This window comes from Balaenoptera acutorostrata, chromosome 10 (assembly GCF_949987535.1).
Source record: "Balaenoptera acutorostrata chromosome 10, mBalAcu1.1, whole genome shotgun sequence".
Lineage (NCBI taxonomy): Eukaryota > Metazoa > Chordata > Mammalia > Artiodactyla > Balaenopteridae > Balaenoptera > Balaenoptera acutorostrata.
The window spans coordinates 83,449,406-83,463,805 of record NC_080073.1 but is presented as its reverse complement, the minus strand read 5'-3'; the positions used below and the strand labels follow the sequence as shown (position 1 = coordinate 83,463,805).

The 14,400-nt window shown below is 53.3% G+C and overlaps 4 protein-coding genes across 6 annotated transcripts; 2 read left to right on the top strand and 2 right to left on the bottom strand.

The window, feature by feature from the left end:
* The first annotated feature begins 810 nt into the window (after nt 1-810).
* APOM (apolipoprotein M) lies at nt 811-2,949 on the top strand. Its single transcript, XM_007193942.3, has 6 exons — nt 811-1,029; nt 1,410-1,564; nt 1,854-1,927; nt 2,021-2,119; nt 2,297-2,395; nt 2,804-2,949. The coding sequence occupies exons 1-6, from the start codon at nt 916-918 to the stop codon at nt 2,827-2,829; spliced, it is 567 nt and encodes a 188-aa protein (XP_007194004.1). The 5' UTR covers nt 811-915; the 3' UTR covers nt 2,830-2,949.
* A 125-nt stretch (nt 2,950-3,074) lies between these two features.
* C10H6orf47 (chromosome 10 C6orf47 homolog) lies at nt 3,075-6,197 on the bottom strand. Its single transcript, XM_007193943.2, has one exon. The coding sequence runs from the start codon at nt 4,718-4,720 to the stop codon at nt 3,827-3,829; it is 894 nt and encodes a 297-aa protein (XP_007194005.1). The 5' UTR covers nt 4,721-6,197; the 3' UTR covers nt 3,075-3,826.
* Nucleotides 6,198-6,585: 388 nt separating this feature from the next.
* Nucleotides 6,586-9,967, bottom strand: GPANK1 (G-patch domain and ankyrin repeats 1). Of its 3 annotated transcripts, none has more exons than XM_007193945.2 (4): nt 9,693-9,967; nt 8,949-9,128; nt 7,973-8,674; nt 6,586-7,212 (listed from the first exon to the last, which is right to left on the bottom strand). In XM_007193945.2, exons 3-4 carry the CDS (start codon nt 8,569-8,571, stop codon nt 6,768-6,770), a joined length of 1,044 nt encoding a protein of 347 aa, XP_007194007.1. In that variant the 5' UTR covers nt 8,572-8,674; nt 8,949-9,128; nt 9,693-9,967; the 3' UTR covers nt 6,586-6,767. The 3 variants fall into 3 exon arrangements, with proteins under 3 accessions (XP_007194007.1, XP_057410440.1, XP_007194008.1); XM_057554457.1 differs by having other exon boundaries at nt 8,949-9,110; XM_007193946.2 differs by having other exon boundaries at nt 7,973-8,677; nt 8,949-9,967.
* Nucleotides 9,968-10,205: 238 nt separating this feature from the next.
* Nucleotides 10,206-14,278, top strand: CSNK2B (casein kinase 2 beta). Its single transcript, XM_007193947.3, has 7 exons — nt 10,206-10,346; nt 10,952-11,034; nt 11,757-11,859; nt 12,419-12,534; nt 12,984-13,059; nt 13,207-13,396; nt 14,049-14,278. The coding sequence occupies exons 2-7, from the start codon at nt 10,963-10,965 to the stop codon at nt 14,137-14,139; spliced, it is 648 nt and encodes a 215-aa protein (XP_007194009.1). The 5' UTR covers nt 10,206-10,346; nt 10,952-10,962; the 3' UTR covers nt 14,140-14,278.
* The last annotated feature ends 122 nt before the right edge of the window (nt 14,279-14,400 follow it).

Sequence of the window (14,400 nt, the reverse complement as noted above, 5' to 3'; positions counted from 1 at the left end):
ACTACTATTAATTATAGTGAATATTTATTTTGGACTTATGTGCAAGCCTTTGCTATGGGCTTTATGTGCATTAGCTCTTTTAATCCTATGAGATGGATGATTTGCTCATTTTACAGATGAAAAAACAGGCATAAAGATTAATAAAGTTATCCAAGATCGATAAGTAGAGTTAAGGGTTTGGACCCACTCTGCCTGACACCACTGTCTGTTCTCTTTAACCACTAGATTATGTAGGCTCTTACTTATACTAATAAACATTGAGTGAATGAACTCATGTGTGAGCAAACTTTTCTGGGGGGTGTACATATTGTTTCCCCAATTAACAACTTCAGAGAGAAAGCCTCCCATCCACCATGCTCCAGCACCTGGTTCATACCTGTTCTAAAGCACTTACCAGATTGTACTGCAATGATTTGTTTACACAGCTAGTTTTCCATAGACTGACTTCTTCAAGGCCAGGGACTGTGTCTTATTCATTGTTATGTTCCCAGGGCTTAGCCAGTTCCTGACCAACAGCTGGAACTCAAAAACACTTAGTTTGCTAAGTGAGCGAATGAAAGAATCAATCCACTTCTCTTCATTGCTGCACAGCACAGCAGATATCCCAGCTCAGATATGGGTTAAAAGATAACAGGCCTACCTGGAGGGCTCAGCTCTCTTAATTCCTGAGAGACCCTGGACATGCCAGGATGTATTGTGGAGTAGTTGCATTTAGAAGATGGGGAGGAAGTCCCAAACACTGTAAGTAATCCAGGCTTGGGTTGGAAAACAAGGTTGAAGTTACTCATTAGCAGGTGAAAGGGTCAAGGGTCGAGGCAAGGGGGCTGGAAGCAGAGTGGACTGAGCAGCCAGTGGGGGAGAGCAGTTAAGGCACCAGCCACTCCACGCAGACCCCCAGCTCCCTCCTGCCTGAAGATGTTCCACCAAATTTGGGCAGCTCTACTCTACCTCTATGGCATTCTCCTTAACTCCATCTACCAGTGCCCTGAGCACAGTCAACTGACAACTGAAGGAGCAGATGGGAAAGAGGTATGGACTGAGAATGTGGGAAGCTTTGCCGGGTTGGGGGTTGGGGAGGCCTTGAGAAGTGGCCTAGAATGACCAAATAGCCACACTGGGAAAGGAAGGGAGGAAGAGGATGTGGGTGTTGTGATGATGAAAGCAAGAAGTAAAAAAAATATTAGTACTATGGCCATCAGTGTGAAGACATGGTAGAATTGGGAGGTGGGGTTTACTGAGGAGGGGCAAAGAGGAAAAGTCATTTAATGACTCCTTGTCATGGATCCAACCCTCAGTTGGAAAAAGGCAGCCAACACCTTCACCCCTAAGCATTGTCATTCTGACTGATGAAGAGGTTGGATGGATTCTGTAGTGAGACCCACCTTCTGCTCCCCTCGTCATCTCTCCAGTTCCCAGAGCCCCACCTGGGCCGGTGGTACTTTATCGCAGGGGCAGCTCCCACCAAGGAGGAGTTGGCGACTTTTGACCCTGTGGACAACATTGTCTTCAACATGGCCGTGGGCTCTGCCCCCATGCAGCTCCAGCTTCGAGCTACCATCCGCACGTGAGTGGTGAGGAGGCAGAGGCACCAGTAGGTACAGTCTCTGCCTAAATTGTGAGCACCCACCCACAAAGAGCTGGGCTCTTTGGCATATCCATTATTCTTGGTCCACTTGAGTTCAACAGCTCTATTAGTTTCTCTCCGGAGAGATAGGGACCTAACCATCCCTTGGTAGCTTGAAACCCAAGGGGAGCCAGGCTTCAAGAGGGAATAAGATGGAATAAATAGAGGCTGGTACTGAGTGGTTGAGGTGTCACTCAGTCTTTCCTCCTTGTCACCACCACCTCTGCAGGAAAAATGGGCTCTGTGCGCCCCGGAAATGGATCTACCACCTGTCTGAGGGGAGCACAGATCTCAGAACCGAAGGTTGGTTCTCTCCAGCCCTCACCCTCCTCAAGCCCCCTGGGCTTGCTTGCTTCTGTACCTCTGTCCTCACACTTTCCCCACCCACCCTGACAGGCCGCCCTGACATGAAGACCAAGCTCTTCTCCAGCGCATGCCCAGGCGGAATCATGCTGAAAGAGACGGGCCAGGGTTACCAGCGCTTCCTCCTCTACAGTGAGTGAGGGTGCCCGGCAGGAAGCGCTGGGGGGAAGCGGGGGCGGGGGGCAAGAGAGCCCCTTTCTCTGGGCTCCATGACATCATCCCAGGAAGGGCTGCGTGCTTCCATGAGGGCCTCACCAGGGGCGGTGCTGAGAAGCATGGGCTTTCACGGGCCTTGCCTTGCTCTTCCAGATCGCTCACCACACCCTCCCAAGAAGTGTGTGGAGGAATTCCAGTCCCTGACCTCCTGCCTCGACTTTAAGGCCTTCTTACTGACTCCCAGGAATCAAGGTGAGGGGGTAGAGTCCCACAGAAAACAACTAGGACTCACCAAGTCTTCTGTGAGTGCTGGATGAAAGGGACTCAAGTGATGTCACCAGAGGGCATGGCCAAAGGCCGACATCATCACACTGGCTGTGTTGACACTTCCATTTGTGTCACAGACTGTGATGGCACCACAGGGAGCCAGGATGGGCTCTGGGATACTCAAAAGAGAGGTTTCTGAGTTTGCAGTGGATAAAAGGGGCAGAGGGTCAGACAGGGGGCAGAGGTCTGTAGCGAAAAAAGGCCTCAGAGACCCCTTCTCTGACATGGGGGAATGAGGGAGTGCATTCTTCCTCATCCCATTACCGTCAGCCTTGCCTCTCTCCCTGGGTCTCCTTCCTTTTCATCCTCTTTTTTTCTCCCTCCTCCCACCAGAGACCTGTGAGCTGTCCAGTAACTGACCTGTGGCTTCATCTGTGCCCCCCAGATGGATACAGTGGGAACTGAGATTGTGGTGGGGGGAGAAGCTGGAGACTCTTAACTCCCTTTCAAGAATAATAAAGATGATTTTTCAATCCTCATCTCATCTGGGGGTTTGTCTCCCAACATCAGTCCCACTCCCCCCCATTTCAATACTCCCTTTGGACCTTCTACCACCTAAGCCCCCAGCTGGACGGCGTCAGGAAGGACACTGAGCGACAGTAACTCTCACTTTTAGTGGTGTATTTAGGATTTGGTGTGACACAGTTATTTATTGCTGAGTGAGCAAAGCCAACCCCCCAGTGGGGTCTGCAAACTCCAGTGCTCCCCATGCTGCCTATGAGCTGCCAGCCCCTCTGAGCTGGCCCTCCTGCCAACACTGCCAGCACCATCCCCACTCCCTCTGGCTCCTAGGAACACCCAGATCCCCCCTGCAGGCTCCCCATCACCTGTGGGAACCCCATCCAGACCCCCTAATCCATCCACCTAGCAGTGCCACTCTTCCCTAGATAGCACAGATCCCAGGATCCACAGGATCCCTTGAGTCTCTCAGCCACCCTCTTACCCCACCCAGAGGTCTGTCTGTCTTGCCTCTAGTCTCCTCCACCCCTGGAGAGTTTTGAAAGGTAGAGAAGACCCTTTAGTCTTTATTCTCCACCACCACACTTTTTTTTTTTTTTTTTTTTTTGGTTTTTAAAAAGCGGAGGTGGGAAAAAAAAAAACGAAGTGGGAGAAATGTAAAAGCAAAAATTAACAATAGCTGGTGAATTCAAGGCCAATGCCCCCACTGTCCATAAACACAGACACCCTAAACAGCTCTGCTGTGTGTGAAGGGGGGCTCTGTGCCCTCATACTCCGGGGTTTCTGCCCCATCCCTGAGGTCCCTGTGCTTACAATGTGGATCATGTCCCCACACTATCTTCACCCTTGCTCCCAACCCACTGAGGGTGGGACCCTGGGCCACACCCCACCGCGTGGTCACAGCCTCTTTCCTGGGTCTCCCCTCTGCTCCTCACCCTCCCTCCCCAACTTCTCGCCCTCCAAGTCAGTGGCCTCCCCATCCCCACTGGGCTCCCGGAGGCTGACAGCCAGCACCAGGGCCTGTAGAAGACCAAAGAGGCAGGCAAAGTGCAGGGGGTGAGCGGTAAGTAGGCTCAGCACGGCATGGAGCCCATGCAGGGCAGCCAGGAAGGACAGTAGCCCATGCAGCCAGAGGCCCAGCGGTCCACGCAGGCCCAACGCGTCCAAGGCTGCCCGCAAGGGCCTTGAGCACAGCCCTAGCAGGGCTGAGGCCAGAAGCTCCAGCAGATGCAGGGTCAGGTTGGTGGAGATCTGCAGACACTCCTCTGGGTCCCCCAGGTACTGGTAGGGAGCCCCTGCTCCCCCACCTGTTTCCCCCCGCAGCCAGCCCAGCAGCTTCTGACGCTGGCCAGGCTTCTCCGCTGGGGCTTCAGGCCCAGGGGGACTCAGTCCCTCTTCAGGGGACACACCAGGCTTCCTGGTGCTACCTGAGTCCACAGGATCCCATCCTAGTTTGGGAATGGTCTCTCCAGCCTCCAATCTCCCAGACTCTTGAGTGCTAGAGACAGTCTTGTCCCACTTGAGAGAATCCATTCTTTTGCACCCCAGTTGCTCAACTTGGGACTCCCTGCTTGGTTCTGGAGCAGCCCCAGAGCTCCTCTGTGCACCTGAGTCCTTGGTCTTGGGAGGCCCCAGATCTCCCATGGTTTCTGGGGCACTGTCCCAGTCACTCCCTGAATTCTCAGAGGAGCTGTCCATCCGTCTGGGTTCTGGGGCGGGCAGGTCAGGCCTCGTTGATTTCCAGCGGCCCCAGGGGCGAGGTAGCCAGCCACCAAGCTGTCGCAGGAACATGGTTGGGGTGTGTAATGAGCCCCCAAATTCTGGGGCTGCTTCCTGGCACTGCTTAGACTCTCAGGTTTGGGGGCTGAGGGTTTCCTCAGAAGCCACAGTGTGTTCAGGCTCAGAAGAACAGGTATCTGCTGGTGAGTCCTACTCTGAATTCAGAAGTGGCTCCCCACTTCCCTGGATGGTCATGCAGCCTCAAGTGTGTCAAGCGGCTTGTTTCCTTTACAGTTTTGAGGTAAAGGAAGGCACATCCAAGTTCATTCACCACCACCACCCAACACACAAGATTCCAAAAGTCTCAGGATCTGATAAAGCCTGGGTCACCCCCACAGTGTCCTCCCTGTTTTCCAGGTTTCTTTCCCAGCACGCAGCACCCCAAGTTTCACTCACCAAGGCTACGCCCCAAGGTGCCCCAGAAACTGGGGAGGAGGTGCTCCATCCAAGAAGGAAGGAAAGAAGGAAGGTGGCCCCGGGTCCTAGGTGCTCCGGAGCAGGAGAGTCCTGAACTGCTGCCCTAAGGCAGCTCAGGAAGAAGTCTCCTATTAGGTGAGTGAGGGAAGAGGTATCCGACAAACTCCAGCCAGCAACGTTCGTCCCTTGATTCAGAGGACTATGAACCCTATAAAGTGGCCCCGCCGGCCCCTGAGCACGCAGCTGAGACTCGGTCTCCCCGAGGTCAGGCCGGAGATGTCCTCGGAGATCCCGGTTGCGAGGCAAAGCGCGGGCCTGCCTGGGGAGCCAGGCGTCCAGGCGCTGCAGCCCCTCCCGGGCCCAGCGTCCGGGCCGCGGCCTCGCAGATCCGCCCGGAGCCGCAGAGCCCGGAAGCAGCTGCACCGGGACTAGAGGGACAGGCGGAGGCGGAGCCCGAAGCTCGCGGGGCGGACCCTGCCGATCCACTACCGCCCCGCCCGCGCTGCTTGTGCGCGCCATCAGTGCGCACCGGGCCGTACCGCGGGGCGCAGAGCCAAGATCACAGGGACCCAACGCCTGAATGTAAACCCAGCTTTCCCTTTTCGTCGTCTAGAGCCCCCGTGACGCCAGTGTTCCCTTAAACTCGCCCGCCCGCTTTAGTCCCCTTTTCTTGTTTATGACTTCATGAAAGGATTTTCCGGAAAAGAAAGCTGAGAGGAGGCTTGGGACTTGAGTAGCCCTTCCTTGCTCCTCCATGCACGGATTTTACCTCTTGGATTTGACGACAGTGAGCGCTTCATGTGCCTGGCACCTAGTATGAGCAGCACAAGGGAGGAGCGGAAGAGGAAGTGTGGGAAGGACAAGTGTAGACAGATAGGATGTGCTTCCTGCCCTCAGGAGTTTTCAGGTATCAAAATGAAGAACTTTGGCTTAAAGTGTATATTTGGGAAGCCAGAGTTCTGGTCCCAGTTCAGCTAATAGCCTACAGGCTGCATAATCTTAGGCCCTCCTATCACACTGGCCTCTTCCTGCAAGACCCTACCCACCCTCATCACATCTGAGCCTTCCCTGACTTCCTCTATCACTTGTATTTGATCACATCCTGTCTCCTCCAGCTGTGAGCAACCTGAAGACTGGGAAAGTCTATTACTCCCATTCTTAGCACATAGTATATGAACTTTGTGAAATCAGTGATTGAACTGGCTGGAGTGGGCAGGGAATGCCTTCTGGGGGAGGTTAGACTTGCAGAGAGATGGGTAATTCCTGGTTCAGGGATTAAAAAAATAGGTGGGGCACTCTGGGCAGTGGCTGGGACTAGAAGCGAACCAGACTGGCAGGGAAGTGACCCTATCATACCACCTAGCAGAGCTGCCTCTTCTGGCTCAGGTAGAATTTCACGTGGCCCCCAGCCTGTTTGGCTTCCCTGCAACAGCTTCCAGAAAAGTGAATAAAACACCAAAAAGGGGGAAAAGCTTGATTTATTTCTCAACTCTCAGCCTCTTTTCTCCCAAAGGCAGAGCCCACTGATGAAAACCTGAAGGTCTGGAACCTGGGCAGACCCCAGGAAGTAGAAGCCCAAGTGCCTAGGTCAGGGGCCCAAGTTCAGACTTCAGCAGCAGACGAGGGTCAGAACTTGCCAAGGTCAGAACTCAAGGTTCATGTATGTCCTCAGATCCCGCTCCCAGGCCCTGTCCTTCTCCTCCTGCCTTCTCTCCTCCTTCCGGTTCAGTGTGGTCACCCTAGGGGCTCTCTCCCTCCCAGCCACTGCCCGTGTATCCCGAGCTAGGAAATGTGTAACTCGGGGTTGGGGTGCTGATCTGTAGCCTAATCCTTCCTGGTCCCTCTTGAGGACAGTGGGGATGGGATTGGCACGGCCCTCGCCCCGGGGTCCCAGCCCCATTCCAGGCTCCCAGCCCCCCCTCAGCAGCAGCTTGAAGCCTGGGCTGGAGGTAGGCACCCCAAGGGGCAGGTTGCAGGGCCGGAGATCCTGGGACAATGACAGCAGGTGAGCAGTGGATGTACGGTGGTTAGAGTCTTGGAAGTGGGCATCACAAGTCTCACAGTACTGGGGAGAGGGGGATCGGGACCTGCAGAGAAAAAAGAGAAAGGGTTAAGGGCAGCACAAGGGTTTAGGCCTCAGAGGTGGGTGGCAGGGTGGGACAGGGTCCTTCCAGTATTTCTGCTGAGGAACAAATTGCCTTCCTCCCCACTTAGCAACAAGGGACACAAAGGGGAATAGCTGGGAGAAGAGGTTAAAAGGCCTCACAAGGCTCTTGGGTGAGGGAGGAATAATAATAATTACTATAGCTAATGTTTGTATAGTGCTTACTATGCTACAAGCACTGTTCTAGCACTTTACATATATTAACCCATTTAATCCTAACAACCCTTTGAGAAAGGTGCTCTTATTGCCCCATTTCTTAGATGAGGAAACTGATGCACATGGACATTAGGTTGCTTGCCCAAGTAAGTACAGTCAGGATTTAAACCCAAGGAGTGGGTAAACACAGGAATATAGCAAACATTTTATAATGACTTTAAATGGACTATATAACCTTTAAAAATTGTGAATCACTAATATTGTATACCTGTAATTTATATAGTATCATACATGAACTATGCTTCAATAAAAAAATAAAATACAAAAATAAAAACTAAAAAATAAATAAGTAAATTTTTTAAATAAAAAAAAATAAACCCAGGGAGCTCATGTCCGTAACCAGACTGCCTTATTAGCCTACACTAGAGGACAGGGGAGAGAACCAACCCTCCAGCTCTGTTCTGGGGCCTCTGGTGTGAAGTAGCTAGGAAGGAAAGAACACAACGGAAGATAAGGCTTCCCCTCACCGGTTCTCTGGACTGCTCGTCTCTCTGGGGCTCTCTCTGACCATGCGGGCCACCTCAGGGAAGCCCGCTTCTTCTGCCAGCTGAGCAGCATCCCTGCCACCCAGCTCGCAGACCCCCACCCAGGCAGCCCCACGGCCCAGGAGATAGCGCACAGCTGCCCCCTGGCCTGCTCGGGCAGCACACATCAGGGGGGTCCACCAGAAAGTATCTCGAGTGTTGATATTCCCCCCAGCTCCCCCTGCCTCATGGGGATCCAACAGTCTTTTTAGTTTTGCCACGTCCCCCTCCTGGGCTGCTCTCAGTATCCGGTGGGTCATCTTGTCCTCTGCCCCAAGGGATCTCCTTTGTCCATGTCCTCCTGATACTCCTGCTGCAGCTTCCCTCATCATTCTTCTTCTCTTCCTGGCAGACTCAGACTGAGCCCTCTGGGGTTCACGAGTGCTGCTCTCATCCCCAGTCAAGGCTTCGTAGAAAGCCCGGGCTGCAGCTCCATCCAGGGTGGGCTTCAGCTCTTCAGGCTGTGACTGCAACTGCCCATCTTTCCAGAGATCACTGGGGTCAGTGGCTCGGGTAAAGTTAATGAGGGAGGCCCCGGACATGGCTTTTGGGAGATCTGGGAAAATGAGACTAGGCAGGGGGAGGATGAGACAAGGAAGCCAAGCCCCTGGTGGTCCTGCAGTGACCAGAGCCACCTCCAGACACCTGCTGGGAGAAGGAAAAGTATCCTTAGCGTCAAAAATCCCCTCCTAACCCGAAAGTGACCCCACAACCTAGGACCCTGCAGGGCCTGAGGACCATAGATCATGTGGAAAAACAGGAAACCCTACAGTAACAGACCATGCCCCTTAGTAAAGGTTAACAAAGAAGTCTCCGTAAGACAGCTGCCCAGAGGTTCTGCGCTCCGCCCCCACTCCCATCCTCATCAACAATAAATAATAGGCTCTCTGAGGCTACTTTACCACCGCGTAAGACATACCGTTAAGAAAAACAATCAGCCTGGCTCTTTAAATCTTCCTCGATCCTATTTCGGGTAACGTCTTTCCAAACAAAAAGACTTTGACAGACTTGACACTTCTCCGGAAGCAGGAAGCAGATTTCAGGGAGAGGTTCCAGTCTGTGTTGGTTTGTAGCTTCCGTACTGCAAAACGGCGCTACTCTAAGCAAAGGAGTCGACAGAGTCACAGGGCACAAAGACGCATGCGTGGTTTGGGGGGCAATTACTTGAGGGCGCAGGCGCGCGCAAGCGCCGGGCTGTTTCCCGCCTTGGAATCGTTCCAATAGCACACACGCAACGCACCACGTGCCCAGGTAGCGCGAGGACCGAGAAGGATCCGTCGGTTGGGGTGCTGCTTTTACATAACGCCCCCACAATGCCCTTCGCCTCCCTCAAGGTGGCCCCCGCTCCGAGCTCATTTTCTGTCCCTGGGAAACTTCTCTCGGGGTTAATAAAGGCCCTGAGGTGGAGAATGCCCAGAAACCGTGAAAAGAAATAACGCCTCAGAGCCCCCCACCATTACTCTGACCAGGGTTCGAAGGTCACACTTAGCGCCTGCAGCAGCTCCGTTCAAGCCCTAAGAGGAAATGGAAAAGTGCAAGGGAACAAGCAGCAGAATGGCTGGCGCCACCTCAGGTTAGCGCACGGGGCCGTCCTGGTTCTGTCGCCGTTCAGTTCAGCCCAGTACACCCTACCCAGGTCCCTCGGCACGGAACCCGGCCTCACCTCCCGCCTCCGGAGCCCAAACCCCAGGGTGAAGCATTGGCCCCTTCGGGGGTCTCCTTGGCGGACTGACTCGGGCAAGGAGCTCGACAGGCGATAAGGACCAGGCTGGCTGGAGCGGATGAGGTCAATGCCCTGGGAAGCGGATCCGCGCCGGGGCCTGAGGCTCGCTGTGTGAGGGGAGCGGCAGGAAACGACCCCGGCAGCCTTGTTCTTCTCCCCGCCCTTCTCGACCCCACGGTACCGGGAATCACACTACTATACTTCCCAGGCTCCCTGGCCCAGAACGCGATACTATTTCCGCTTCCGGTGGAGCCTGGCAGCCCCTTGCTGCGCCCCGCCCCCGAGTGGCTCCCTCAGGGGCCTCGCGACACCAGGGTCGTGCGCGGGTCATCCTGGGATTCGTAGTTCGGCTTTCCCTAGTTTCGCCAGTTTCTCCCTACCGGGGACTCCATTTCCCGGCGTCCACCGCGGCTCCCGACGCTAAGCACTTGCGCGTTGCCCTCTTCCCCACCCTCCCCAATTTCCACTCCCCCCCACCCCACTTCGCCTACAGCGGTCGGGTCCGCGCCCTGCGTTGCAGCGGTCTTCGCGGTTCCTTGGAAGCAGAAACTCCCCTTCCCCCCCCGTCCCCCGGTCCCAGTCCCCGTCCAGTCGGTGAGTCTGGGGTCGTCCCCGCGCCGTATCCCCTGTCCCTGGGCGCGGCACATGGGGTCTCTGCGCCTTGATATGGGGGAGGGGAAGGAAGTCATCTGGTCCGGCACCGAGGGAGGGAGAGGTGGCCAAAAGGGTGGAGGCGGGATGTGGGGACTCCCATGAAAGGGACCTGAGGGTCACCCCAGGCCATGAGAAAAGGAGGGGCCCGGCTCTTGTTTGGAAAGGATAAACTTCGGAACCGTTGGGAATGGGGCCGGGAACACGCGGAGACCTGCGGGGGTAGGGAGCCTGAGCCGCGGGCCCTGCCGGAGTTGACACGGAGGAGAGAGGGGCCTGGCCTTCGGGAGCGTCAGGGATGTGGGTAGGACTGGTGGGTCAAGACCTGTCGGTTTCTCACAAGTGGTGGGACCCTAAAGAATTTATCTAGTCTCAGAGAAAAGGGACCGAGATGTGAATAAGAGGAGCTAGAGAGACGTGCTCCAGGTTCGGATCTTTTAAGAAAGGGTGGCCCCAAATTCTTCCATGGTTGGAGGGCAAAGTGTGGAAGGAGGAAGGATATCAGAGACAGGGAGGGAGAGCTTAGCCTTACACTTCTCTTTCTCTAGCTGACGTGAAGATGAGCAGCTCAGAGGAGGTGTCCTGGATTTCCTGGTTCTGTGGGCTTCGTGGCAATGAATTCTTCTGTGAAGTGAGTTCTTCTCAAACCCCCCTATCCATCTCCACATATAATCTGGCTAAGTAAAATATTCTCCTATATATTCAGCTTCCATACACTTCTTTCACAGGCTTACATAAAAACTCTTTCTCATCAAGGAAGAGTTTCCTTAGTAACTCCCTCACTAACTTGTGGTGAAGGGGCAAGACTGGGGCCCCAAGTCAGCCCTGCCATTCTCCAGCAGTATAACGTTGGATATGTCAACCTGTGTATTTTCTTTTTTATTACCACAGTGGTACTAGTAGTACCTATTTTTGGTGGCTGTTAGAATTAAAATAGTTCCTACTAAAATGTCCTGTAACATGCAAAGCTGTGTGTTAACATAAGGGATTGTAACTGCCTTCAGAATTCAAGCTGTTGAGCCTCCACCTTCCTCAGAGAGCCAGCTGGCCCTAAGGAGAGGCCAAAACTGAGATGGGAAGCGGGAATAGGGACAAGGATCATGAAAGGAATGTCTCTCTAAGACGGGGTTTGCTGTACCTGTTTATCCTTGGAAAAGCAAACCCAAAGCTTTTATGGGTGGGCAGTATATGTGAGCTGGGGAGAGAGACTCAGGTACTTCTGCTGAGTTGGGAGTGCGGAACAAAGGGAATAGAAGCAGTTGTGTTGAGGTTAAGGCACCAGTTCAAGCAACTTGCCCAGGTCAAAGCTGAGGATTCTGCTATGGGTTTCCTTTTGACTTCATGTCCTGACAGGTGGATGAAGATTATATCCAGGACAAATTCAATCTCACTGGACTCAATGAGCAGGTGCCTCACTATCGACAAGCTTTAGACATGATCTTGGACCTGGAGCCTGGTGAGACACCCTCAGGGTTGTTTTGTGTGTGTATGCTTTTTTTCCTTTTCAAATCCTGTTTATCTGCTTCTTGAATTTCTAAATTCCCTTTTGGTTCTCTGACTCCCTTAACCCAAAGTCCTCTACTACTTCATTTTGATTCCCTACCTCACTCTTGCTTAGTTTTGTGACTTACACCGCTTGTTTCCATATTCAGATTCTGTTAACTTAGCACTATTCCATAATGCCCATTTTTCCATGAGTCTTATTTTCTGCCTGTTTTCCCTGCCTTGCACCTTCTAGGCTAGAGTTTTATCTTCTGTGGTGACATCTTTGCATTTATGTATCGAGGGAGAGAAGGGAGTAGAGGCTGAGAGGGATGGAAAGAAGGCAGAGCTGCCTTGGGTTGGTGGAAGGGTCAGAGGCCCAGGTTTCTGGGTCAAATGCCCAGGCCATGGGTGGGGTGAGGCTCAGAGTTGGATGCTGGGCTAACTGAGTAGCTAGCAGCCCCTGGGGGTGGGCAGGGCACCTAAAATAGCTGTAAGACAAGTGGTTGCATTTGGTTGGGGCCATGTTTCAGATGAGGAGCTGGAAGACAACCCCAACCAGAGTGACCTGATTGAGCAGGCAGCTGAAATGCTCTATGGATTGATCCACGCCCGCTATATCCTCACCAACCGTGGCATCGCCCAGATGGTGAGGCCTCTCTACTCCCACTTGGCTCCTTCGGAGGCAACAAGAGAAACAGTTCCCTGCAGCAGGAAGTCACTTGTTTCAACCTTGTCAAGGAATCTAGCTGAGAAGAGGGAAAAAAACCTCAGAACCTAGGCTTAGGGGTTAAAACCTGATTGAGGGTTGTGCTAAAGGGGGTGTTTTCAGGGAGGGAGATGTGACCTTGGGCAGGAAGTTGTAGACTGTTTCTTCCTCAGGGAATAAGCAGCGAATGGCTCTGATGGTCTGCAGCCTGCCTAACTGGAGGAAGGGAAGCAGAGGAGTCTTGAGGGCCCATCTGAGCCAGAAAAGGGGCCTCTGGGCAGCCAGAGACAGGAGGATTTGGGGACAGAGTGATGTGGGTTGGGCTGAGGAGGTGGTTGCCTCTTTTCTTCATACCTGTCCAGCAACCCCTTCCATTTTATTCACTGTAGTTGGAAAAGTACCAGCAGGGAGACTTTGGCTACTGTCCCCGTGTGTACTGTGAAAACCAGCCAATGCTTCCCATCGGTGAGTGTTGGAAAAGGGAAAGAAGGGCCACATAAAATGGCAGGTCCACTGGGAAGGAATTGGGGCTCAGCAAGTTGGGGCCTGAGTCCAGGAGGGAGGTTGGGCAGGCTTGGGTTACCTGGCCTGCTGAGTCTGGCTGTCTCCCAGGCCTTTCGGACATCCCAGGTGAGGCCATGGTGAAGCTCTACTGCCCCAAGTGCATGGACGTGTACACACCCAAGTCATCGAGGCACCACCACACGGATGGCGCCTACTTCGGCACCGGTTTCCCTCACATGCTCTTCATGGTGCACCCTGAGTACCGGCCCAAGAGGCCCGCCAACCAGTTTGTGCCCAGGTGGGGAGCAGGGACAGAGTCACCAAGGGTCAAAGGAAAGGGCCGGGATCCCCCAGAAAGAAGGAGGACAAGGACAGGGCATGGTCCTTTCTTGAGACTTACTTCTCCCAAAGCCAGGGCTTTTCCCTGCTGAGTGACCTTGGGAAAGTTGTGTGATCATCTATGCCTCAGTTCCGTTATCCATAAAGTGGGGATAGTGACATGCCTGTCAGTGTATTTTTAAGTGTATGAATCGCTTAAAATAACGTTTGTCACTTGAAGCAACGTTTAAACAATAGCTATCCTTGTTGCCATCTTGGGTGTTCAACCTTCTGCCAGGAAATCCTCAGAGCCACGGTTCAAGTGTGGTTTATCTTCCTGGAGTATCATTTTTACTCTTGTGTAGAGAAGGAAAGTTCAGCTTTATATTAAAACAAGTACTGATGTGTGTGCTTGTGCGTGTGTACACACGTGTACGTTCTAGAATTTGAGTTTTAATGGATATTTAAAATAAATTTCCAAAAATTTTTGAGAGAAGAAGTTTGGGAACCACTGCCCTTAAGTACTGAGCAGGCCTATGAAGGAGCTGGGGTGGGGAGGCAGGAATGCTGGCCACAGGCAGGGCCAGGATGGGGCTCACGCTGCTGCCTCTCTGACCTCTGCCCTGACCCAGGCTCTACGGTTTCAAGATCCATCCGATGGCCTACCAGCTGCAGCTCCAAGCGGCCAGCAACTTCAAGAGTCCAGTCAAGACGATTCGCTGATTCCCCACCCCACCTGTCCCCAGTCTTTGACACTTTCATTCCTTTGCTGCCACCCTTTCAGGAACCCTCAATGGTTTTTAGTTTAAATTAAAGGAGTCATTATTGTGGTGGGAATATGAAATAAAGTGGAAGAAAAGGCCGTGGGCTGATTTGCTGGTGCTTGGGGTTGGAGAAGGGAGGGTAGTGGTGTGCTGGACCCCAGGAGCTCTCCTGGCCCCGCCCACCCCCCTCAGCTTGAAATCCAGCACAGATTTGTGCCCA

What these genes read in the sequence shown, in the direction of transcription:
- C10H6orf47 (XM_007193943.2), bottom strand. Translation starts at nt 4,720, where the DNA reads ATGTTCCTGCGACAGCTTGGTGGCTGGCTACCTCGCCCCTGGGGCCGC.
- GPANK1 (XM_007193946.2), bottom strand. Translation starts at nt 8,571, where the DNA reads ATGTCCGGGGCCTCCCTCATTAACTTTACCCGAGCCACTGACCCCAGT. An exon ending in ACGAGCAGTCCAGAGAACCG is followed by an intron (nt 7,213 to 7,972) that starts GTGAGGGGAAGC and finishes TTTTCTCTGCAG; the next exon opens with GTCCCGATCCCCCTCTCCCC.
- CSNK2B (XM_007193947.3), top strand. Translation starts at nt 10,963, where the DNA reads ATGAGCAGCTCAGAGGAGGTGTCCTGGATTTCCTGGTTCTGTGGGCTT. An exon ending in CCAGCCAATGCTTCCCATCG is followed by an intron (nt 13,060 to 13,206) that starts GTGAGTGTTGGA and finishes GCTGTCTCCCAG; the next exon opens with GCCTTTCGGACATCCCAGGT. An exon ending in GCCAACCAGTTTGTGCCCAG is followed by an intron (nt 13,397 to 14,048) that starts GTGGGGAGCAGG and finishes GCCCTGACCCAG; the next exon opens with GCTCTACGGTTTCAAGATCC.
- APOM (XM_007193942.3), top strand. Translation starts at nt 916, where the DNA reads ATGTTCCACCAAATTTGGGCAGCTCTACTCTACCTCTATGGCATTCTC. An exon ending in CTTCGAGCTACCATCCGCAC is followed by an intron (nt 1,565 to 1,853) that starts GTGAGTGGTGAG and finishes CCACCTCTGCAG; the next exon opens with GAAAAATGGGCTCTGTGCGC. An exon ending in CACAGATCTCAGAACCGAAG is followed by an intron (nt 1,928 to 2,020) that starts GTTGGTTCTCTC and finishes CCACCCTGACAG; the next exon opens with GCCGCCCTGACATGAAGACC.